Source organism: Pinus tabuliformis, chromosome 8 (assembly GCF_031772625.1).
Source record: "Pinus tabuliformis cultivar Carrire ecotype Pingquan chromosome 8, CPIR1, whole genome shotgun sequence".
NCBI lineage: Eukaryota > Viridiplantae > Streptophyta > Pinopsida > Pinales > Pinaceae > Pinus > Pinus tabuliformis.
Genome location: NC_142294.1, coordinates 159,875,865 through 159,901,998, shown reverse-complemented (window position 1 = coordinate 159,901,998; position 26,134 = coordinate 159,875,865). Strand labels below are relative to the sequence as shown.

At 41.6% G+C, this 26,134-nt stretch overlaps 1 protein-coding gene across 1 annotated transcript in view; it reads left to right on the top strand.

The window, feature by feature from the left end:
* Window positions 1–578: 578 nt before the first annotated feature.
* The window catches only part of LOC149234627 (mitochondrial phosphate carrier protein 1, mitochondrial-like), a 197,418-nt gene continuing 171,862 nt past the window's right edge, over window positions 579–26,134 (top strand). Inside the window, exon 1 of the mRNA XM_089371891.1 lies at window positions 579–1,072. Coding sequence (XP_089228017.1) covers window positions 917–1,072 — 156 coding nt within the window. The 5' untranslated portion in view covers window positions 579–916. The remainder of the gene's footprint in view (window positions 1,073–26,134) is intronic.

Below are 26,134 nucleotides of genomic sequence, written 5' to 3'. Positions count from 1 at the left end.
AACATGTTTGTAATGAGATACTATGTTTTTACATTTGATTTTAATTAAATTGTAAAAATTATTATTATAATATTAATTATATTTCTAATGAATTAAATGTTTTTCCAATCCCAACTATCCTAACTCCACCAAAAAGCACTCTTTGATTTGTGGCAAAGATCTTCCAAAAGTATTTAATTTGGATTAAAAAAATGGGTTATGGGCTAGATTTTTTAGTTGAATATTAAAAATATTTAATTTGGTCTTTTTGTTTTTGGGTCATGGACTATATTTTTTGGTTTATTATTAGATAACGATGAAATAATAACACGTAGATAAATGATTTCCAAATGATATCCATACCAAGAATATACGTAAATGTAAAAACTAAATTAATACAATAATTATTATTTCAAATCAAAATATAATTTTTACTATTCAACAATTCCCAATTAACAACTTATTGGCCTCTCTTTACACCTTTCCAGGCAATTGCTAGTAAAATACAAATTAAATATGAAAAGGGTTTGAGATGAGGGTCGGTTGATTAATCGTTACATTCATAGTGGCGTCTACAAAGAGCCAAGACACCACCACAAATGTCATGTGGAACAATTCGACACACGTCGTGCCGAATCAAATGCAAAGGCACTAAAGACAACTCCATTTCTAACCGAAATTACTTGCGCAAACTGACCAGCAGAACATCGTTTCAGTACAAACCTTTGACTCCAACCAAAATTTCCTCGGGAAACCTGTCGAGATGAAATCTCAAAAAGAGGAAAAGTGGGTCTCTTCTCGTAGGGTTTAAGCTGCTTAAACCCTAGATTGGAAGTAGCCACCCTCCATGCTGAATCTGGATTGTTTCTGATCCATGTAGCAGAATTTTGATTGGCTGAGCAGAAGCAAACGGTTAGGTATCTGACAGGTCGAGAATATGATTTATCAGTGTATATATGGATGTTCGGAAGCAGAGCGGATCAGAATGTTCAGCCCCAGATATTATGCCGCTTGTGCTGTTGGTGGAATGTTTAGTGCTGGCACCACGCACCTTCTCACCACTCCATTAGACATGTTGAAAGTCAACATGCAGGTGCATTGATTTTATACCTTTTTCTGTTTCATTGAGTTCTGAATGGATTAAATTCCATTCTATTCCATGGTTGTTTAGTATGCTGTAAGGGATTTTAAGTCCGCCCTTGGAATTGTTATTAATAATTTGAAGTTGTTTTTCTTGTGAGCACTTCTCTAGCTGCATCAGCCTGGGTTGTATTGAAGTTGCAGAGTGAAAAGCATACGGAGACAGTCAGTCATTTACACACCTGTCCCCCATTTATACAACCATTTATCCCATTCTTGATATAAACCTGATATGAGACTATCCATCTTACCAGAACTGACCAACGCGGAACGAAACGTGAAACTTGTTCGGAACGGAAACGAAAATTCTCAGATTTTAGGTTGGTTTATTTATTTTTAAACACACATACAAGCATAATTTTTTTTTTTAACTACAGACTCTCAAAATACAGAAATTTTGCAAATAGTCAAATTCTATAAAATAAAAAAATTATATTCATTTCCATAACAGAAACTGGTCATAGTCGATTTCATGTTCCGTATTCATAACAAAAAGCGGACAACAAGGTAAATATATTTTGCGAGCGAAAGAAACCGGGACGGAAGGGCATTTAAGTCATCAAAATCAAATCCATTAAGGATTGCATTTGGCTTGGCCCAGACCAACCTTAACATGGCTGGATTTGTTTTGTGCCTCCTCCCCATTACTGTGAGTTTTGAACCTTGGCCACGTTACAGAACGAAACTCTTGAAATCCAATGAAGCTAACGGGATTTGATGGTAACATTGTAAATATCAAAATGTTCAGTGTTCATTTTTAATGATAAATGAGCTCAGAAATGGACTGATCTTAAGGTTCCATCTCATCCATTGGCTTTTACAGAGTGAAGAGCCAGAATCGTTGCTTTGATCAGTGTCTGGTATTATGACTACGGTTTTCTAATATCTCTTTTCGATTCGCTTCAAAGGGAGCTCATAATCACCATCATCTTTGAGAACTGCCTTAATCCCATATCCTAGTGGGACAACAATGTAGCTTGCCTGATATTTTGATAGAAAGCAAGTATTTGAGTGAAGAAACCAAATCTTGAGTTTTTGGTGAGGTCAGGTGAGTCCTATTCGTAGAATTGTAGAAAAGACACTAAACTCACTTTGGTGTTGCTGACATGCCAATGATCTAGCTGCATGTGTAGTAAAATGGAAACGGTGTGATTTAAAATTTAATAATAGATGGTTGAGTTAGGGCATTTTTGTTGACCATTTCTCTTAGGCAAGAAATCTGCAAGAAACATGATCCAGGTGCCTATCTAGTGCTAGCTAAAAAATGATTTGAGTATTGTTAGTTTTTCTATCATGACTTTTTGGGGCTTTACCATGTCCTTTTCTAGGTAGTTATGCACAGCGATTGGGAACCCAACTTAATTTGCTAATTCTTTTCAACAAGCTCAAGAAGACCCGAAATGAAGCACCAAGTGAATTATTTGATCCCAAAAGGGGCTCCCATTTTTTGGACAACTCCTATTTGTCCAATGTAGTCTTCTCATTCAATCCTAATCATGCTAGGTTCTTTCACTTTAGGGGTTTTGCAGGAGGGTTCCAATGACATGGCATGACACTTCGTGGGCAATCAACTTCATTTCGATTTTTTGGCATTTTCACATTTACCGAGGCAACTCACATCCTTGAGGTGTAGGAATTTACAGGGTAAGTTCCTCAAACAGAACACCAAAGGACACAGTTCACAAACAGATCACAGATCAATACACCAGTATTGTTGACGTGGTTAAAACCCTCAAAGAGGGAAATAGTCCACGGCCTGAGCCAACGCGGCTACTTCAAACAATTTATTAATAAAATAATGAAAATTTACATAAACTTCTCTCATGAACGGTTACCCTACAAATGACCCTCCATGCTCTTTAAATAGAGATCATGGACCAATCGGGTGTTAAGCCACGGATCAAGTGTCGGTAATACCGAGGAGAGAATGAACTGTCGGATCACTACATATCGTGATCGTCGGATTGTAAGTTACAAAAGTACATAGTAAAGAAACACACTTTACCTAACTCTACACTAGACCAAGTTATACTTAACTATTTCCTATGTGTCGAAATATCTTAACATCCCCCCTTAAGAACAACTTGGGATAGGATTGAAAGATGTACACATATGACACAATAGGAGAAGGAAGGAGGCATTAGAGCCTATCCCCCCTTAGTGACAACTTCCTGAACTCCAACCATAAATCGAAGTTTAGTAAACTTCGCCTCTGTGAGAGCCTTTGTAAAGATGTCTGCAACTTGATCATCTGTTGAACAATATTGCACTTCAAGGACATGGTCATGAATAAGCTTTCTGATGAAGTGGATGTGCAGTTCAATGTGTTTGATGTGCTGATGTTGGACTGGATCTTTGCATAGTTGAATGGCACTTTGATTATCACACCAAAGTGTAGTCGGATGCTGCTGCTGAAAGCTAAACTTTGACAGGATCTAACGAAGCCACAGGGCTTCCTTACTAGCTTCTATGGCACCACAATACTCTGCTTCTGCTGAAGAAAGAGAAATGGCACTTTGTTTTTTTGCAAGCCCATGTAATAGGTCCTGAACCAAGAGTGAACACATAACCTGCAGTAGACTTTCGATCATCAGGGTCACCAGCCCAATCAGAATCAATGAAACCAACCAATAGAGGAGATGCTTCTGCACTGTAATGAATCCCAAACTGAACTGTACCTCGAACATAACAAAGTATTCTTTTAGCTGCTTTCCAATGACTTTCATGTGGGTTTTGCATAAACCAAGCAATAAGGCCAACAACAAAGGAAAGGTTAGGACGAGTATGGATCATATACAAAAGTTTTCCTACAAGTTGACGGTATAAGGTAGCATCAACTTTAGGGGAAGTACAAGTGATTGAAAGTTTGGCTCCAGACTGAAAGGGAGAAGGGGCTGGCGTACAGTCTTCCATGTGAAAATGGCGTAGAAGATCACATGCATACTTGGACTGGGAAAGGGGAATACTTTCCTTGGATTGCAAGACTTGAAGACCAAGAAAATAATGCAAATGTCCTAAGTCTGTCATTTCAAACTTCTTTTTAAGTCTAGACTAAACATGGTTTATAAGGTTGGGATCACTACCAGTAAGGATAAGATCATCAACATAAAGAACAAGAATGATAAGAGACTTTCCCAATTTCTTGGTGTAGACAGTATTGTCAGAATGACACATAGAAAAGCCAGTTTCTAAAAGAAAGCTATCCATTTTGGCATACCAAGCCCGAGGAGCTTACTTGAGACCATAAAGGGATTTCTTAAGCCGACATACAAGGCTGGAGTTTGTTTGTATAAAGCCAGTAGGTTTTCCATATAGATTTCTTCATGCAAGTCCCCATGCAAGAAGACAGATTTAACATCCATCTGATGGACTTCCCTTTTGAAAGAGGCAGCAAGGGAAAGAACAAGGCAGATAGAGTTCATTTTGGCAACAGGGGAGAAGGTTTTAGTATAGTCAATGCCTTCAACTTGTGAAAAACCCTTAGCAACAAGACGAGCCATCTGATGGACTTCCCATTTGAAAGAGGTAGCAAGGGAAAGAACAAGGCGGATAGAGTTCATTTTGGCAACAGGGGAGAAGGTTTCAGTATAGTCAATGCCTTCAACTTGTGAAAAATCGTTAGCAACAAGACGAGCTTTATGTTTATCAACTTTTCCATCTGGTCCATACTTGGTTCTGTAAAGCCATTTGCATCTAACAAGTTTTCCTCCCTTTGGTAGAGGAACAAGATCCCATGTATCATTTTCCAATAATGAACGATATTCTTCATTCATAGCTGCGTCCCAATCTGGATGGCCTGAAGCTCCTGCAAAGGTGTCAGGATCATAATTCATTGAAGCTTGAGCCAGTAAAGAAGAGGCTCTATCTAACTGAGAACGTGTACGTCGCTGATTTGTAGGATCACCGGCAAGAGCACCTGTTGCATCCCGAGTAGCACAGACCCATTTTGGAAGCTAAGGAGTTGAAGGAGGATCTTGAAAAGGTGGGGGAGGATTGTCATCCTCACTTTCATCATCTGAAGAAGAAATATTTTCAAAAGTAGAAGAGATAGAGAGAGGTGGTACATCCGCTGAACTAGGCTCGTAGGCCGATATTTTTTCAGCAAACTTTACATCTCTTCTAATGATAACATTTTTGGACTTAAGTGGAATAAGTCCTATATCCTTTGACATCTTCAGAATATCCAACAAAATAACATTTTTCACTCTTAGGTTTTAAAGCTTTATGTTTCTCATCTGGAATATGGGCCCATGCTTCACTTCCAAAAACACGAAAGTGACTTAATTTGGTTTAATTGAGCTCCATGCTTCTTCTGGAGTGATATTCTTTAAAACCTTAGTAGGAGTGCGATTTATTATGTAATTTGCACAGTTAATTGCTTCTGCCCAAAAATTAAGACTAAGTCCTTTAGATTGAAGCGTACAATTAGCCATTTCCTTTAAAGTGCGATTCTTCCTTTCAGCTACACCATTTTGTTGTGGAGTATATGGAACAATATGTTGCATTTGAATTCCATTCTCAGTGCAAAAGTTGATGAATTTGTTGTTAACATATTCTCCGCCATTATCAGATCTTAGCTTAAGAATTTGATGTCCAGATTGTTTTTCAACAAAGGCCTTAAAGGCCAAGAACATGTTAAATACTTCACTCTTGAGTTTTAAGAAGTATACCCAAGTGCGTCTGGAGAAATCGTCAATGAAAGTTAAGAAGTACTTGTAGCCAGAGAATGAAACAATTGGAAGTGGACCACATAAATCACTATGCACAAGCTGTAAAGGGGTTGAGGCGTGTCAAGAGGCACGTTTTTCAAAACTTTCCCGATGATGTTTTCCGAGTACACATCCGTAACAAACATCATCTCTGCAAGATACCATTGGAAGACCTGTCACCATATTTTCTTTACATAGATTCTGAAGGGAGCGATAGTTGAAGTGACCAAATCGCTCATGCCAAAGTTTACTCACTTCATCATTGTGAGCAACAAATATCGAGAGAAGATTTGATGACCCAAAGTTGTTAAACTTATACAACCTTGTAGAATCATTAGCAATGCCAATAGCTAAAATCTGTCTAGGATCTTTTAGGTCCTTAATTACAACATTGTGAGGTGAAAATTCAACGATTTTACCTTCACCTGAATGAGTTATCTGATATACAGATAGAAGGTTGCAGGATAAGGTTGGAACACATAATACATCATTAAATTGACCATTGTCTATATGAATAGTTCTAGTCCCTACAACACTAAGAGATCTATCATCACCAACATATATATTTTTGGTGTTACAATCATTTAAAGAAGAAAACATGGCTTTGTTTTTGGCCATGTGATAAGAAGCTCCAGAATCATTGAGCTACTCATGAGAATGAGAAGAAGAAGATACATTTAGTTTATAGCCAGACGAGATGCTTGACAACCACATGCAGAAAGTGCTATTCCTGAAGATGAAGTTGAAGTTGAAGAGTGCTCCAAATGGATGTTATGCTTCTTCATTGCTGCTTCCAAGGCTTCCATCTTCTTAAAGCATTTGGATTCTAAGTGGCCATCTCGATTACAAAAGTGGCAATGTCTATCAGTCTTCTTCCCTTCGTTTTTATTTGCCTTATCATTTTGTTGAAATGATTTTTCATTTTGAGACTGGAATTGCTTAGGACCCTTGTTTGGTTTAGGACCATTCTTTTTAGGATACGGCTTCTTAGGATTCTTTGAATTTGGTTGCTGCTGAGTGGCTAAGGCTTTCTTAGAAGAGTTTCCAAGATTAAGAAGACCAAGATGTAAGAGTTTTTCTTGCTCTCTTATTAAAGAATCACAAAAGGCATCAAAGGAAGGGTACTTGTATTCTTGTCCTTGAGAAATGAAGGCTTCTCTTGTAGAATGGAAGGTGGAAATAAACACAGAGTAGGCTGGTCCCAACTTAGTAAGAATGGAATAGATAAGGTTACTATATTCTTTCTTAACCTTAACACCTTCCAAGAGAAGTCTAAGGGTCTTGAACTTGGACAAAAAATCTTCAATGGAAGAAAAATTTACTGGGGTCTAATGTAAGAAACTCATTTTCGAGTTGATGGGCTCTAAGTTCATTTTTAATTCCAAAAACTTTAGTGATCTGTTTCATTGCTTCATTAGGAGTATCAAGTTCTGCGAGATGGAATCTAAGGTCTGGAGAAATAGACATCCCTATCAACCCACGTGCTTGATCTTGCCTATTTTCCCATTTAGCTGCCGTATCTTCATCTTTCAGTTTGGTTTCTTGGCCTGAGACTATTTTGTAAAGACCTTTACTTCTAAGTAAATCCACAATGTAGGACCACCATTGGAAGTAGTTGGTGCTATCAAGAATAACTTGGCATGGACTTTCCATTTTAACAGAAACTGAAGCTATAGATGCTAAAACTAAGTGTTCTAATGGAAAGATCTAGAAAAATTACGTTGATTAAAAAAAAACCGCTTTGAAAACGGCTTCCGGATGAAGAAGTTATGGCTTTTTGAAGAAAAGTTGTTGAAGATGCCGACGAAGTGCGGGAATGTGCGGAAATGAATGATAATGTTATATTTAAAAAAAATCTGCCCCCTTTCCAAACTTAATCTAATTAGCTCAAAAAAGAGAAAGACTTGAACTCAAGACCTCTACTCTCATAAAGTAGCTTTGGTGAGCTAGATTAAAAGGTTAGTAATGCTTGGAAAGGAGGAAGGGGTTTTTGTTTTTTTGTTTTTAGTCACTGAAGCTTTGGGGTGCGTGCTTACTTGAGAAAGCTCTTTTTTGCCTACAAAACAAAAAACACAAAACTCAACCCGGACATACAAAACAAAAAAAAAAACTTACGGCTTGAAGTTAGCTTTAGCTGGAAACTAAATATTTTTCTCAATGTTTCTGATTTTCCGAGATCACACTAAGGCGTGGCGGAAAAGAGCATACACATGAGAAAAATCCTTCCTTTCGGTTTCTGATTTGCCTAGATCGCACAGAGTCGTGGAACAAAGAGCATACGCAGAAATGAAAGGTATAGATCCGGTAATAAAAAAACAAAGAGCTAAATAAACCGAAATAAACAGAGAGAAAATAACTAAAAACTGCAAATAAACACTGTATACCTCCAGATCTTAAAAATGACGTAGCTAGGGCTACCAGAAACCTTTTCGCGTGAAACAAAAGGGGTTCCTCACTGGAACAAATGCTCCTAACACAATAGAGCAGTCCTCTTGGCCCGAAAGCAGTCAGAAACAGTAGATTTAGGAAATGACAGTCGGATGCAGTTCTATCGGCTTCAGATTTGGATCACCAATGGATGCGACGCTCAAATAGCTCTGATACCATGTAGGAATTTACAGGGTAAGTTCCTCAGACAGAACACCAAAGGACACCGCTCACAAACAGATCACAGATCAATACATCAATATTGTTGATGTGGTTAAAACCCTCAAAGAGGGAAACAGTGCACGACCTGAGCCAACGCGGCCATTTCAGGCAATGTATTAATAAAAGAATGAAAATTTACATAAGCTTCTCTCATGAACGGTTACCCTACAAATGACCCTCCATGCTCTTTAAATAGAGATCATGGAACAATCGGGTGTTAAGCCACAGATCAAGTGTCGGTAATACCAAGGAGAGAATGAACTGTCGGATCACTACATATCGTGACCGTTGGATTGTAAGTTACAAAAGTACATAGTAAAGAAACACACTTTACCTAACTCTACACTAGACCAAGTTATACTTAACTATTTCCTATGTGTCGGAATATCCTAACATGAGGCATTGTTTGGGCTATTTATACACACATGGACATCCTCTCCCTGTGCCATGTGGAGGAGGCTTGAACACTCTCCCTTTTATCATTTTTGAGCTGATTTTCACTTGTTTAGAGGGTCAACCCAGACATGTGGACATCATGACAGATGTGGGGTGTTTTCATGGCATGATTTGATGTGGAGGGGCACTTTCCCAATCCAGAGGAGCTTTTTATCATGAGGATGATGTGGACATAACTTGAGGACTAATGAGTTGAGCTTGAGATTCAACCACATGCACTTGGACGTCAATATGACTATTTGGGGGTTTTATGACTAGTTTTTGACTTGGAAAGTCATTCCCATGCTTCATGGAGGTGCCTTTATTTGAGATATGGGCATCGACACTCACTTGAGGCTTATTTTGGAGGTTATGGAACATTCTAGCATACTTTTATGGAGATGTTTTGAAGGAGCCACCCCATTGGAGGGCCTTATGTCACCACTTTGTGGCTGTTTTTGACCTTTGGAGGCCCATTCAACCACCTTGGAGGAATTCTAGGAGGGAAGACCTGCCTTTTGAAGAGGATATTGAGCATCTACATGTTTCTAGTAACCTTTGGTATCTAGACTTGGAATTTTGGGGCATCATTCATCCTTCTTTGGAGGAGAGGACTTCTGTGGTTTATATCATCTTATTTATTCCACATCCACAACTTTTATTTTATCATTTTGTTATATTAATTAGTTACAATTTTGTTTCTTTGGCTAGATCGAAGGAAGCACTTGAGATCAGTGTTGATAATATCACCGATATATTGGCGATATTTGAAAATATCGGTAAAACGATATATCGCCGAGTAAATATCACGATATTTTCCGTTTTGAAAATATCGACAAAATATCGGCTATGTTTAAAAGTTTGAAAAAATTAATTTTGTATGTTTTTTGATATTTTCCCGATATTTCGTTGATATTGCTGATAAGATGTTTTCAGGACCCTCCCCGATATTTTGCCGATACCGATATTTTCAACACTGCTAGAGATATTATTATTTTATTGTAAAAGTAAGTATCACTCTATATAAAGAGATGGACTTCCTCAATTTCGCTGATGGTTGAATATTTGGGAGCTCTTTCTCATTGGAGATTAATTGACCTATCTTTCTTGAAGCATTTATCGTGTAACAAGTTCTTTCCTTGTGGACAAATGTTCTTTAAGCTACTCTTGCTTGGTTTTATGGGGTGCATAAGGATTATGGTGGAATGTTAAAGTTTTCCACTAGCCTTTCCAGTTCAATCTATTAAAGGTTAACTTTATCAGTTAGAAGGAAGAAATTTAGGGTTTGTCCTCATTCTTCCTTTATTGATTTGCTACCATTCTTTGTTTTCTTTATGGTTCTTTGGCCGAAGTATTAAGTAAATTCATCAAGACATAGTTGATTTTGGATGGTGAAGGTTTTTCCATTGAAGGTTCCCTTCTTATCAATGTCAAAGTCATTGTTGATCTTAATTGGGTGATGGATTATTCTTCCTCTTGGTTCTAATCTCAAACCCTAGTTGTTGAAGAAAGTAGGGCAACCTTTGGACAACTTCTTCTTGACCTCATTGCCATTCGATTCACTTTGTATGCATTGCCTTAGTTAGATTTGGAATTGAACTCTATGTCCTTCCATCACTTATTCTTGAAACCCTAAAAAAGCCAAAACTTTGTTTTGCTAAGGCTACTCTCAACTTCACCTTGTGCCTCAATAATCTTAGTATGGATACCACCCTTGAGTTGGAGCAAAGTTGATCTAAAGTGCAGAGGATAGGTTGCTGAGGTGACAATGGTGGCGTTTCTAAAGGTTGCCCTAAGATTGTAACTTGTGGATTAGGGCTTTCACTAATTACATTCAATTTGGGTGGTAACATTTTTGGTTTTTTTGCCAGGTATAAACCTCATTCTCTTGGAAAATAAGACAACATATTTGTGAAAGTGTTTTGTTGAAGATCTCCGTCTCACACGGTGACTTCATGAAGGGACAAAGCACTTGTTCTTCACAGGTTTTGAAGACATTGTCGGATTTAGAGGTGAGCAAATTCACCATTCATGAAGGCTCGTTGAAGTAAGTTCATCTTGGCAACTTCACCTTGACATTGTGAAAGTTATGAGCATTATTAACTAGATTTTTATTTTTTGTTTTATGTTGAAGGTTTGCAAGCAAAAAGAAGATGGAATTACCCCCATGGATAATGTAATGGTATGTTTCAGTTGATTTCTCAAAAACCTGATGTTTTCCTCATGAGTACCCCGAGGTAGATTAAGCGGAAATTCCAAGATTCCATGGATATAGTGACTCAATCAGATAACATTTCTTTGCCTTGATGCAATTCAATAAGAGCAATGACTTCTTTCAAGAAGATATTATGATGAATTTTTTTGTAGTAAGTCTGGAGGGGGGGTATGTAAGGGATTGGTTAAGAAACCTCGACAAGGGAATACTTACATCTTTTGCATAATTTCTTAAGGCATTTTATATATGATGGAACTATGCCTCTGGATAGGGGTTGCCCATCGTTCAAGAGTTTGAGAAATTTTATGATGCAATGCTCATTGAAAAAGGCCTTGGACTGTGAAAATTCTATCACTGCAACAATTGATTTATTTTTCCTGCTTATTTCCCAGTAAGTTATTTATGAAAATCCTTCAGTAAACATTAAAATAAATTCTGCTGCAGATATCACACCATAATACAAAAACAAACACATGCACAAGAATCAACACATCGACATAGATATTTTGGACAATAGTCCCCGGAAAAACCCAATGTGGGAAAACCGGTGCAACAAGGGAGGATTTTATTATTCAGCAATTCTTCAGTACAACTGGGTGCCAAACTGGCTTGCCCAACAGAGAGAAAATTCTCCAACACTTCTCCTAGTCTCAGCGTCAGGCTAGCTGACCTCTGCGAAGCTCCTAGACTCTCCGCGTTAGCTCCTGCTTCTTTGCATCAACACTGGGCCTCTATGCATCACCTACGCAGGCCCTCTAGTGAATGCGCAGTCTGCTGCAACCTCTGCGTAGGTCTTTTGGTGTTGTTCCCGACTCTCTGTTCCGTACTTGCTGCCTCCTATTGCTCTCTAGGCCACTAGTTCGAATTTCTCAGCTAACCCCGCTCCAGAAATCGAATCGACTGGTTTCCCTCAGTGTGTTCTCGAACTGACCCTCAAGCCTCTTCTTATACTTTTCCTGTTGGTCCTTCAATGGCTGAGATTAAATCTCTAACCAATGGCTAAGATTAGATTTAGCTTGATCCATGACTTTTGGAACCTTCTAACCTAGTTTTATATTTATACCCATTAATATTTATTTTTTTCCTAAGTTTAGACTTAGGAACTCCATTAAAAATATTAATTATTTTAATATCTCCCAAACCGGTTAGAATCTGCCCAAACCATTTTTGGGTCTTGGAGAGCTCATGTGCTTTAGCCTCTCCACCAATTTTCATGGCTAGAGCATATCCGATGCTACCCCAAATCAACACTCCCTCTTAGCGAGGACTGTGCTCTAGTAATACTCCATACTGAGCATCACTCTGACTATACGACACCGATATTTGTGCTGATGCTAGGCCTCCCTGCTCAACATCCTCTGCACTGCTGCATCCTGTACTGCTGCCCATGGCTCTGCCTCTGCCACTGTTGCATCTGTACGGTAGCTCCCTCCGCGTCCGTGCTGCTGCTGGTCCATCTTCCCAACACTGCATCTGCGTTGCAACTCCCTCTGCATCTGTGCTACTGCTGGTCCTTCTTCCCAACACTGCTTTTGCACTACAAACTCCTCCTTATCATGCTGCATCGTGCTACTGCTAACTGCTACTGCACTGCAACATCATACCCATTTCTGCTACTGAAATGGATTCTTTATCATCCCCATCTTTTCCCTGAAGTAATCAAACTTTGTTCTTCCAAGGGCCTTGGTGAGGATGTCTGCCACTTGTTCTCCTGTAGGAGTGTAGCTCAACTGTACAGCTCCTCGTTGGACACAGTCTCTGACAAAGTGACACTGGATATCAATATGCTTTGACCGATCATGAAACACTGGATTCTTAGAGAGCTTGATGCAACTCTGATTATCGCACATGATCCTGGTTACCTCCATCTTTCTTCTGAATAGGTTCACAAGCAATTTTCTAAGCCATATGGCCTCACATGAAGTTGTGCTCGCAGCCATATATTCTGCCTCAACTGAGCTCAGAGCCACAGATTTCTGTTTCCTACTGCACTAGGAGGTCATTCCCGATCCAATGTTGAAACTGTCTATAGAGGTACATTTTCGATCCACTAAACTTCCTGCCCAATCTGCATCAGTAAAACCACTCAATCTGATATCCTTACTCCTGGTGTACAAGAGTCCATAATCGACTGTTCCCTGTAAATACCTGAGAACATGTTTGGTTGCTGCCCAGTGCGCCCTCTTCGGCTCCACCATGAACTAACTGAGGGTGTTGACAGCATAGCAAATGTCTAGCCTGGTATTGACCAGATACATTAGGGACCCTATGAGTTGCCTGTATAAGGTGGGATCAACATCCTTGTCTTCTGATGCATCAATCTTCTTCCAGTTGGTGATCATTGGAGTAGCCATGGGTCTACAATCTTCCATCCTGAATCTCTTCAGGATTTCTGTAGCATATCTTCCTTGCCCAAGGAAGATATGCCCCTTTTGCTGCCAAACTTCCAACCCCAGGAAATAATGCATTCGTCCCAAATCCTTCATGTCGAATGCCGTGGCTAGATTCTTCTTGCAGTCCCTGATGAGCCTGGATGAACCTGTCAGGAAGAGATCATCCACATATAATACTAAGATTAGAGGCTCATTCTCTACAACCAGATAGTAGAGATTTGGATTTGTGTCACTCTTGACAAATCCCATTTTCTGCAAGTAACCATCGATTTGACCATACCATGCTCTAGGTCCCTGTTTCAGCCCATACAAGGCTTTCTTCAATCTGCATACATGAGACTTCTTCTCATGTGTCTCAAAGCCCTCTGGTTGTTCAATATATACCTCTTCTTCTATCACTCTGTTCAGAAATGCCATTTTGACATCCATCTGATGAATCTCCTGCCCCATCTGTGTTGCAAGAGATATCACGGTTCTAATAGATGTATACCTGACTACCGGGGTGAAGGTCTCTTCGTAGTCAATTCCTTCCTTCTAAGTATACCCCTTAGCCACAAACCTGGCTTTGTATTTCTCAACACTGTCGTTTGCAGCGTATTTAATCTTGTAGATCCATCTTGAACCTACCACTGATCTGTCTTGAGGCCTTGGCACTACCTCCCAGACATCGTTCACCATTATGGAGTTGTACTCCTCTACCATTGCATCCAGCCAAACTTGATGTTGAGTTGCCTCCTGAAAACTGGCGGGCTCCCCATCCCGAGCTACTAATGCCTGATATCTATCTGGCTGTTTTCGCTCCCTCTTATTGTTCCTTGGCGCACCGATGAAGTCCTTTGCATCTCGTAGAATCTGATGAAGTTCCTTGCTCATTCTTCCTCTGCCAGCAGGTGCTTCTGTTAGCTCCTCCTCATCTTGTGATTCTTCCTGACTCGAGGAATAATTCTTTTCTTCCGTTGGTTGAAGAGGTTTGACCAACGGTTCCTCTTTTCACTGCTCCTCGGAAGGCATTTCTCGAGATTTTCTGAAAGCCCTGTCCTCCATGAACTTCACATCTCGTTGAACTACTACCTTCCTGCTCCCTGGAAGATAGGTTCTGTATGCCTTAGTGTTCTCGCTATATCCGACTAGATATCCTTTCTCTGCAGTTTGATCTAGCTTCTTTCTCTTTTCCTCGGGTATGCGGCAATATGCTAAGCTCCCAAATATCTTGAAATGACTGACTTCAGGCGTCTTCCCTGTGAAGACTTTCTCTGGAGTAATCTTGCCCAATGCCCGATGAGGAGTTCTATTCTGAACATAGACTGCTGTGTTGCATGCTTCTGCCCACAAGAATTTTGGCATATCCTGATCATACATCATGGCCCTAGTTGCTTCTACAATAGTCCTGTTCTTTCTTTCTGCTACCCCATTCTACTCCAGATTGTAAGATGTCCACTCTCTTTTGATGCCCTCCTTAGCGCAAAAATCAATGAAGTCCTTATTGATGTCCTGTTCTTTCTTTCTGCTACCCCATTCTGCTCCAGATTGTAAGATGTCCACTCTCTTTTGATGCCCTCCTTAGCGCAAAAATCAATGAAGTCCTTATTGACATACTCTCCACCATTATCTGAGCGCAAAACTTTTATTTTCTTCCCAGTCATATTCTCCACCAGAGCCTTGAACTCTTTGAATCGATAGAAAACCTCGTCCTTGGTTTTTAGAAAATAAATCCAAGTTTTCCTTGAGTGGTCATCAATGAAGGTGAGGAAGTACTCGGCACCACTAAGAGCTTTAGTGGACATGGGTCCGCAAATATCTGAGTGTATCAATCCTAGTACACTCTTGGCCCTGTTTTTACTTCTAGGAAATGCTGCTTTGGCATACTTTCCTAGAGCACATCTTCTGCATACATCATCTCGTTCCGTACTAAGATCCGGAACTCCTGTTACAGTGCTCTTGAGAATTCTCAGAGCCCCATGGTGCAAATGTCCCATTCTTCTGTGCCATAGTTCGTTCAAATCCTTGTCTCTATGACTGCCTATTAGTGCCATTGGTGATTCTAGTTGTAGTTTGTACAACCTATTACTTTTGATCTCGATCTGCACTTTCTTCTTCCAGCTCGGGTGTTTGACGTATACTTTCTCCTTGATGAAGAAAACGTCATAGCCTTTGCCTCGAAGTTGTGACACGGAAAGTATGTTCATCCCCAATCCTGGTACATGCAACACATTGGTAGCACGGAACCGCTCTCCCGTTTCTATTTGAAAAGCTCTGGTACCCCTCCCTATTGGAGTACACTTTGCCTTGTTCCCCATGGTGATCTAAAAGTGTTGAAATTTGGTACTGGAGGACAGGTGGTTCCCTTAGGCTTTGATCTTTGGCCTAGGGAAAGGTGTCCAAAAGAATTTAATTTTTCTCCTAAAGTGACTATAATTTTATAAAGTTAAATCTAATTTAAAAGTGACTTTAAGTGATAAAGTTACTAAGTCTAATTTTAAAGTAAATGAAAAATTAGAAAGGAAAAGTGACTTTGGAAATAAATGACTAAGTGGGTCTTTATTAAAGTGGGGTGAATTAAAAAATAAGAAGTGAAATTTAAATGAGCATTTAATCTCAACCATTGATCTAAATCTATTTCAGCCATTGGATTTAGAGATCACCCAAAAGTCACTTGGATCACTCAAAAGTCACTTGGAGTTATATTAAAGGAGGAAAATGAGGAAAAGGTCATTCATTCTTTCATGAGCAGATTGGGAGAAGGAGAGCAAGAGAGCAAGAGAGATTTCTGAGCAGGGAGGAGAAGGAGACAGCAGCTTGGCACACATTCCAAGGCAGCAGTTGAGCAGATTTGTACAACTGTTCAGCACATAGTGAAAGACAGATTTTTGCAAAAAAATCGAGGAGCAGTTTGCTGATTTTTCTGCACACAAAACGGAGGCCGTACAACATTTATTGCTGTCCTGTTTGCTGTAATTTCCAGATTGCTGTGAGGCACGGGAAAGGAGATAAGTTGTAAATTTGCTTGCTGATTTTTTGCTGAATAATTCTCACTGTAAAAAGGCAATTTTCAGAAATAAAGAAGAGCTCTCAAACTGGTTTTCCCCAAGAGTTGTAGGGGTTTTTCCAGGGTCAAGTTGACCAAAAATATCAGTGTTTTAATGTGTTTTAATGGCTGTTTTTGATTGCTGATTTTTAATTCTGCAATTTCCAGCATTCTGAAAAATTTCCAGAATTTGTGTTTTCAGCAATATTTATTTTTTTTCAGTCTGTTAAATGTATGGTTATGGGAATGGGCATTTAACTACATGGGAGAAATAAGGAGAAATTGAAAACCAGGGTGGGAAAACAGAAATTTCTACATGGTATCAGAGCTTGAGTGCTGAAGGGCAGTTTGGGACAGCAAAAAGAAAAATTACAGTTGCTGATTTTTCACTCAGAAAATTCCAGCAAGTTGATTTTTTCATAAACAACAGTTTTATCTTTACTACAACAGTGCTATTTTTCAGTTTTAGGACAGCAGGATGTCATTGGGATTGAGGGTGGAGGATAGGTTGGATGGGCATACAAATTACAGTGTTTGGAAGGAGAGAATGCAGAGTATCTTTGAGGAGGCAGAAGTCTGGGATATCATGGTGCATACCCCACAAAACCCTGTTGTTGTGCCCACTGATGTTACTCAGTTGGCTGAGTATAAAAAGAAGAACAATAAGGGTAAGAGGCTGATTCTAGACAGAATCAAAGACCATTGCATTTCTCATGTGAGAGGAAAGAGCAATGCCCATGAGATGTAGACAACATTGTCCAATCTCTACTAGAGTACCAATGAGAACCGGAAGATGGTCCTGAAGGAGAAGCTGAAGAACATTAAGATGGGGAATGATAGTGCAGCTGGATATCTCACAAAGATTACCAATGTGAGAGATGAGTTGGCAGCGATTGGAGAGGCCATTCCATCCACTGAGTTGGTGCGTATTGTAGTGAATGGCCTCCCCCGTTCATGGTTGAACTTTGCTGATGGGGTTTGTGCACGTGAGACCCTTCCCACATGGGAGAGGTTTTGGGATGATTGTATTCAGACAGAGATCAGGAAAGGACAGCTTGGGGCAACCAAGCCAGTTGAGCAGGATGAGGACGTAGCACTGGTGGCAGGAGGCAAGAAAGGCAAAGGGAAGAAGCAGGCTTCCACAAGCAGTGGTGGGGGCAAAGGCAAAGGTAAAGGTAAACAGGGGAACACACAGAAGGACTATTCCAAGGTGAAGTGTTGGAATTGTCAAAAGATGGGACACTATGCAGTTGTGTGTCCGGAGAAGAAGAAGAAGGGGAAGAACCAGGACGTGGCAGCTTCAGCAGAGATTGAGGACTTTGCAGGTCGTTTTGACCGAGAGTTTGCGTTCACTACGTGTGAGTCCTCTAGTGCAGGATCACCTGCCACACAGGTTCAGAGGGAGCATGCTTTTCCCTCGATTAGCGGAGCATCTACAGGTATCTGGTATGTGGACAGTGGGGCTTCACGTCACATGACAGGAGTCCGTGAGTACTTCTCAGAGCTTTCAGAGAGTGGCACTGATATCGAGGTAGTACTCGGTGATGACAGAGTTGTTAGAGCAGTCGGGGTGGGGACAGTGACATTTCAGAGGGAGTCCAAACCTCCCTTGAAGGTGTCAGAGGTTCTTTATGTGCCAGGGATGAGGAAGAACCTCATATCCGTCTCAGCTTTGGAGGACAGAGGATATGAGGTACTGTTCAGGGGAGGACAGGTGTTGATGTATCCCAGGGGCACTCCAGCTGATTCAGCTAGAGTGATAGGTGTACGCCATGCAAAGGTGTACAAGTTTGCATTCCAACCCCTTTTGGCATTGAGCAGTAGTACCGACAGCAGAGCTAGCAGTTCTGAGCTGTGTGAGATTTGGCACCGTAGGATGGGACATATGTATCATGGAGCCTTGAGGACATTGCAGGAGATCACTACAGGTGTGCCAGATTTCAGTATTGATCACTTTGATACTTGCAGAGGTTGTGCGATGGGCAAGTTTGCCAAATCCCCTTTTCCCAGCAGTGACAGCAGAGCGACGGGGATACTTGATTTGATTCATTCCGATGTGAGCGGTCGGATGTCTCATGTTTCCTTGAGTGGATGAGTACTATGTTTTATTCATTGATGATCACTCCAGGAGGACCTGGATTTATTTTTTGAAGACCAAGAGTGAGGTCTTCAAGCGGTTTCAGGAGTTCAAAGCTCTTGTGGAGACTCAGACAGGTCGAAAGATCAAGTCCTTGAGGTCGGACAATGGAGGAGAGTACACCCTTGGAGAGTTTGTTGACTATTGTGCGGAGGCAGGCATTAGTTCACTGTTCCTTACAACCCCCAGTAGAACGGGGTTGCAGAGAGGAAGAACAGATCCATCATAGGGGCTGCCAAAGCCATGTTACATGATCAGGGGTTGCCATTGTTCTTGTGAGCAGAGGCCTGCAACACAGCTGTTTACTTGCAGAACAGGAGTCCGCATCGTGCCTTGGGGTACATGACTCCGGAGGAGGCTTTCTCTGGGAAGAAGCCTGATATTGGTCATCTTCATATCTTTGGATGCATAACATACTCCTATATACCCAAGGAGAAGAGGACCAAACTAGAGCCCACCGCAGAGAAGGGTATCTTTGTGGGCTACAGTGAGACCTCAAAGGCCTATCGGATTTACATTCCTGCACAGAGGAGAGTTGTTTTCAAACGAGATGTGAAGTTCGAGGAGGACAGGGCCTTTAGGAGGTCACAGGAGTTAGAGTATCTGGATCAGCCAGACCCTCAGCAGCAGTTGAGTCAGTCGCAGGGATCTAGTGGGCAGGGATCAGGAGGATCCGGAGGTACATCTATGAGGATGTCAGGTCCATCAGTGAGCAGTGGCTCGCCGAGCCAGAGGGGTGGTGCTCCGGGCAGCATGCAGAGCAGTTCACAGAGCAGTTCACTAGGGAGTCCACTGATGGATAGTTCACACGGTACCTCAGCTTCTTTAGGTTCAGGTGCAGGCAGGAGGACAGCAGACAGACAGTCAGGAGTTCAGGCTACTGATGATGATGAGGAGGAGGAGTTTCATTCTCCAGTGGGAGAAGTGCGCTCAGGGAAGAGGAAGCCCAAGTTGCTTCAGGACACCTTGAGAGATGCCACATCTGTTGCTGAGCCGAAGAGGCCGGTCAGAGAGAGTAGACCACCTGAGAGGTTTTGTAGCTATATGGCGATGGTTACCAGCATCCTTGACTCTGAGCCTTCTAGCTATGAGGAGGCAGCTAGCCAGCAGGTCTGGAGAGAGGCCATGCAGGAGGAGTATTCTTCTATCATGAAGAATGATGTTTGGGAGGTGGTGCCGAGGCCTGAGGGCAAATCCGTGGTTACTTCCAGATGGCTTTACAAGGTAAAGCATGCTGCAGATGGCAGCATTGAGAAATTCAAAGCGAGGTTTGTGGCTAGAGGGTTCTCCCAGGTAGAGGGAGTTGATTATGAGGAGACCTTCGCTCCTGTGGCTCGATATACTTCGATCCGCTCCATTATATCGATAGCAGCAGAGATGGGTTGGAAGATCCACCAGATGGATGTGAAGACCGCATTTCTCAATGGTTTCATACAGGAGGAGGTGTACATTGAGCAGCCACAGGGCTTTGAGGTGCATGGGAAGGAGTCCCATGTGTGCAGACTGAAGAAGGCCGTTTATGGCCTGAAGCAAGCTCCCAGAGCTTGGTACTCCAGGATAGATACATACTTGTAGGGGATGGGTTTCACAAAGAGTGAGGCAGATCCGAACCTTTACTTTATTGTGATTGGTGAGGAGCCTCTCATTCTGGTGCTGTATGTGGATGACTTGATCATTACAGGTGCAGAGAGACTCATAGAGCACTGCAAGAGAGATCTTGCGGCGGAGTTTGAGATGAAGGACATCGGCTTGATGCATTACTTTTTGGGTTTGGAGGTGTGGCAGGAGGGGCATTTCTTCCTGGGGCAGGGGAAGTATATTGTGGACATCCTTAGCAGATTCCACATGGAGGATTGTAGACCCATGTCGACACCGATGATCACCAACTGGAAGAAGCTTCATGCTTCGGATTCCGAGTTGTTGGATCCCACATTGTACAGGCAGCTGATTGGTTCCTTGATGTATTTGGTCAACACTAGACCAGATATCTGTTTTGCAGTCAACACGATGAGTCAGTTTATGTGTGAGCCTAGGAAGGTTCACTGGGTGGCTGCAAAACACATTTTGCGGTACTTGCAGGGGACAGTGGATTATGGTCTAGACTACAGGCAGGGAGATGGAGTGAGATTGGCAGGATACACTGATTCTGATTGGGCAGGTTGTGCTTCTGATAGGAAAAGCACTTCAGGGTGTTGTTTTGGGTTGGGTTCAGCAGTAGTGTCATGGTTCAGCCGGAAGCAGCAGTCAGTAGCACTGAGTTCAGCGGAAGCATAGTATATGGTAGCCAGTCTAGCTAGTTGTGAGGCCATCTGGCTTCGCAAGATGTTGTTTGGCTTATTTGGTCAGCCGTTGAGACCTTCAGTGATTTACTGTGATAATCAGAGTTGCATTAAACTCACGGAGAATCCAGTATTTCATGACAGGTCAAAGCATATCGGGATCAGATATCATTTCATCAGAGACTATGTTCAGAAGGGAGTTGTGAAACTTGAGTATATTTCCACTGATGAGCAGGTTGCAGATATCCTTACCAAAGCCTTACCACGTGGCAAGCATGTCTACTTCAGAGACAAGATGGGTGTGGTGAGGAACACCTTCCTCGGTAAGAGGGAGTGTTGAAATTTGGTACCGGAGGACAGGTGGTTCCCTTAGGCTTTGATCTTTGGCCTAGGGAAAAGTGTCCAAAAGAATTTAATTTTTCTCCTAAAGTGACTTTATAATTTTATAAAGTTAAATATAATTTAAAAGTGACTTTAAGTGATAAAGTTACTAAGTCTAATTTTAAAGTAAATGAAAAATTAGAAAGGAAAAGTGACTTTGGAAATAAATGACTAAGTGGGTCTTTATTAAAGTGGAGTGAATTAAAAGATAGAAAGTGAGATTTAAATGAGCATTTAATCTCAACCATTGATCTAAATCTATTTCAGCCATTGGATTTAGAGATCACCCAAAAGTCACTTGGATCACCCAAATGTCACTTGGAGTTATATTAAAGGAGGAAAAGGAGGAAAAGGTCATTCATTCTTTCATGAGCAGATTGGGAGAAGGAGAGCAAGAGAGTAAGAGAGATTTCTGAGCAGGGAGGAGAAGGAGACAGCAGCGTGGCACACATTCCAAGGCAGCAGTTGAGCAGATTTGTACAGCTGATTCAGCACATAGTGAAAGGCAGATTTTTGCACAAAAATCGAGGAGCAGTTTGCTGATTTTTCTGCACACAAAACGGAGGCCGTACAACATTTATTGCTGTCCTGTTTGCTGTAATTTCCAGATTGCTGTGAGGCACGGGAAAGGAGATAAGTTGTAAATTTGCTTGCTGATTTTTTGCTGAATAATTCTCACTGTAAAAAGGTAATTTTCAGAAATAAAGAAGAGCTCTCAAACTGGTTTTCCCCAAGAGTTGTAGGGGGTTTTTCCAGAGTCAAGTTGACCAAAAATATCAGTGTTTTAATGACTGTTTTTGATTGCTGATTTTTAATTCTGCAATTTCCAGCATTCTGAAAAATTTCCAGAATTTGTGTTTTCAGCAATATTTATTTTTTTTCAGTCTGTTAAATGTATGGTTATGGGAATGGGCATTTAACTACATGGGAGAAATAAGGAGAAACTGAAAACCGGGGTGGGAAAACAGAAATTTCTACAGAAAGTTCATATTCTCCTCTTGATAATTTGAGAAACATTCCCGGATTCTCGTCATATGCCAAGAGCCTCCACTGTCTATATACCATACCTCTGATGATGCAGAGCTAGTCACACAAGCCAGTTCTTCTTCCAGCGTGGAAGCCAACATAGAGAAATCGAAATCACTTTTTCTTGTGCAATTTTCTTAAAATCTGTGCGAGTCTCTTGACGTAGATGCCTCTGTATCATTGTCTCGACCCATAATTGATTTTTGTAGAAATTTCTGTTTTCCCACCCCGGTTTTCAGTTTCTCCTTATTTCTCCCATGTAGTTAAATGCCCATTCCCATAACCATACATTTAACAGACTGAAAAAAAATAAATATTGCTGAAAACACAAATTCTGGAAATTTTTCAGAATGCTGGAAATTGCAGAATTAAAAATCAGCAATCAAAAACAGCCATTAAAACACTGATATTTTTGGTCAACTTGACCCTGGAAAAACCCCCTACAACTCTTGGGGAAAACCAGTTTGAGAGCTCTTCTTTATTTCTGAAAATTGCCTTTTTACAGTGAGAATTATTCAACAAAAATCAGCAAGAAAATTTACAACTTATCTCCTTTCTCGTGCCTCACAGCAATCTGGAAATTACAGCAAACAGGACAGCAATAAATGCTGTACGGCCTTCGTTTTGTGTGCAGAAAAATCAGCAAACTGCTCCTCGATTTTTGTGCAAAAATCTGTCTTTCACTATGTGCTGAATCAGCTGTACAAATCTGCTCAACCGCTGCCTTGGAATGTGTGCCAAGCTGCTGTCTCCTTCTCCTCCCTGCTCAGAAATCTCTCTTGCTCTCTTGCTCTCCTTCTCCCAATCTGCTCATGAAAGAATGAATGACCTTTTCCTCCTTTAATATAACTCCAAGTGACTTTTGGGTGATCCAAGTGACTTTTGGGTGATCTCTAAATCCAATGGCTGAAATAGATTTAGATCAATGGCTGAGATTAAATGCTCAATTAAATCTCACTTTCTATTTTTTAATTCACCCCACTTTAATAAAGACCCACTTAATCATTTATTTCCAAAGTCACTTTTCCTTTCTAATTTTTCATTGACTTTATAAAAGTTACTTTAAAATTAGACTTAGTAACTTTATCACTTAAAGTCACTTTTAAATTAGATTTAATTTTATAAAATTATAAAGTCACTTTAGGAGAAAATTAAATTCTTTTGGATACTTTTCCCTAGGCCAAAGATCAAAACCTAAGGGAACCACCTGTCCTCCGGTACCAAATTTTAACACTCCCTCTTACCGAGGAAGGTGTTACTCACCACACCCATCTTGACCCTGAAGTAGACATGCTTGCCCCGTGGTAAGGCTTTGGTAAGGATATCTACAACCTGCTCATCAGTGGAAATATACTCAAGTTTCACAACTCCCTTCTGAACATAGTCTCTGATGAAATGATATCTGATCCCGATATGCTTTGACCTGTCATGAAATACTAGATTCTCCGTGAGTTTAATGCAACTCTGATTATCACAGTAAATCACTGAAGGTCTCAACGATTGACCAAATAAGCCAAACAACATCTTGCGAAGCCAGATGGCCTCACAACTAGCTAGACTGGCTGCCATATACTCTGCTTCCGCTGAACTCAGTGCTACTGACTGCTGCTTCCGGCTGAACCATGACACTACTGCTGAACCCAACCCAAAACAGCACCCCGAAGTGCTCTTCCTATTAGAAGCACAACCTGCCCAATCAGAATCAGTGTATCCTGCCAATCTCACTCCATCTCCCTGCCTGTAGTCCAGACCATAATCCACTGTCCCCTGCAAGTACCGCAAAATGTGTTTTGCAGCCACCCAGTGAACCTTCCTAGGCTCACACATAAACTGACTCATCGTGTTGACTGCAAAACAGATATCTGGTCTAGTGTTGACCAAATACATCAAGGAACCAATCAGCTACCTGTACAATGTGGGATCCACCAACTCGGAATCCGAAGCATGAAGATTCTTCCAGTTGGTGATCATCGGTGTCGACATGGGTTTACAATCCTCCATGTGGAATCTGCTAAGGATGTCCACAATATACTTCCCCTGCCCCAGGAAGAAATGCCCCTTCTCCTGCCACACCTCCAAACCCAAAAAGTAATGCATCAAACCGATGTCCTTCATCTCAAACTCTGCCGCAAGATCTCTCTTGCAGTGCTCTATGAGTCTCTCTGCACCTGTAATGATCAAGTCATCCACATACAGCACCAGAATGAGAGGCTCCTCACCAATCACAATAAAGTAAAGGTTCGGATCTGCCTCACTCTTTGTGAAACCCATCCCCTGCAAGTATGTATCTATCCTGGAGTACCAAGCTCTGGGAGCTTGCTTCAGGCCATAAACGGCCTTCTTCAGTCTGCACACATGGGACTCCTTCCCATGCACCTCAAAGCCCTGTGGCTGCTCAATGTACACCTCCTCCTGTATGAAGCCATTGAGAAATGCGGTCTTCACATCCATCTGGTGGATCTTCCAACCCATCTCTGCTGCTATCGATATAATGGAGCGGATCGAAGTATATCGAGCCACGGGAGCGAAGGTCTCCTCATAATCAACTCCCTCTATCTTGGAGAACCCTCTAGCCACAAACCTTGCTTTGAATTTCTCAATGTTGCCATCTGCAGCATGCTTTACCTTGTAAAGCCATCTGGAAGTAACCACAGATTTGCCCTCAGGCCTCGGCACCACCTCCCAAACATCATTCTTCATGATAGAAGAATACTCCTCCAGCATGGCCTCTCTCCAGCCCGCTGGCTAGCTGACTCCTCATAGCTAGAAGGCTCAGAGTCAAGGATGCTGGTAACCATCGCCATATAGCTACAAAACCTCTCAGGTGGTCTACTCTCTCTGACCGGCCTCTTCGGCTCAGCAACAGATGTGGCATCTCTCAAGGTGTCCTGAAGCCACTTGGGCTTCCTCTTCCGTGAGCATGCTTCTCCCATAGGAGAATGAAACTCCTCCTCATCACCATCAGTAGCCTGAACTCCTGACTGTCTGTCTGCTGTCCTCCCGCCTGCACCTGAACCTGTAGAAGCTGAGGTACCGTGTGAACTGTGTGGACTCCCTAGTGAATTGCTCTGTGAACTGCTCTACATGCTGCCCGGAGCACCACCCCTCTGGCTCGATGAGCCACTGCTCACTGACGGACCTGACATCCTCATAGATGTACCTCTTGATCCTCCTGATCTCTGCCCACTGGATCCCTGCGACTGACTCAACTGCCGCTGAGGGTCTGGCTGATCCAGATACTCTAACTCCCGTGACCTCTTAAAGGCCCTGTCCTCCTCGAACTTCACATCCCGTCTGACAACAACTCTCCTCTGTGCAGGAATGTAAATCCGAAAGGCCTTTGAGGTCTCACTGTAGCCCACAAAGATACCCTTCTCTGCGGTGGGCTCTAGTTTGGTCCTCTTCTTCTTGGGTATATAGGAGTATGTAATGCATCCAAAGATATGAAGATAACCAATATCAGGCTTCTTCCCAGAGAAAGCCTCCTCCGGAGTCATGTGCCCCAAGGCACGATGCGGACTCCTGTTCTGCAAGTAAACAACTGTGTTGCAGGCCTCTGCCCACAAGAACAATGGCAACCCCTGATCATGTAACATGGCTTTGGCAACCCCTATGATGGATCTGTTCTTCCTCTCTGCAACCCCGTTCTGCTGGGGGTTGTAAGGAACAGTGAACTCCCTCCTAATGCCTGCCTCCGCACAATAGTCAACAAACTCTCCAAGGGTGTACTCTCCTCCATTGTCCGACCTCAAGGACTTGATCTTTC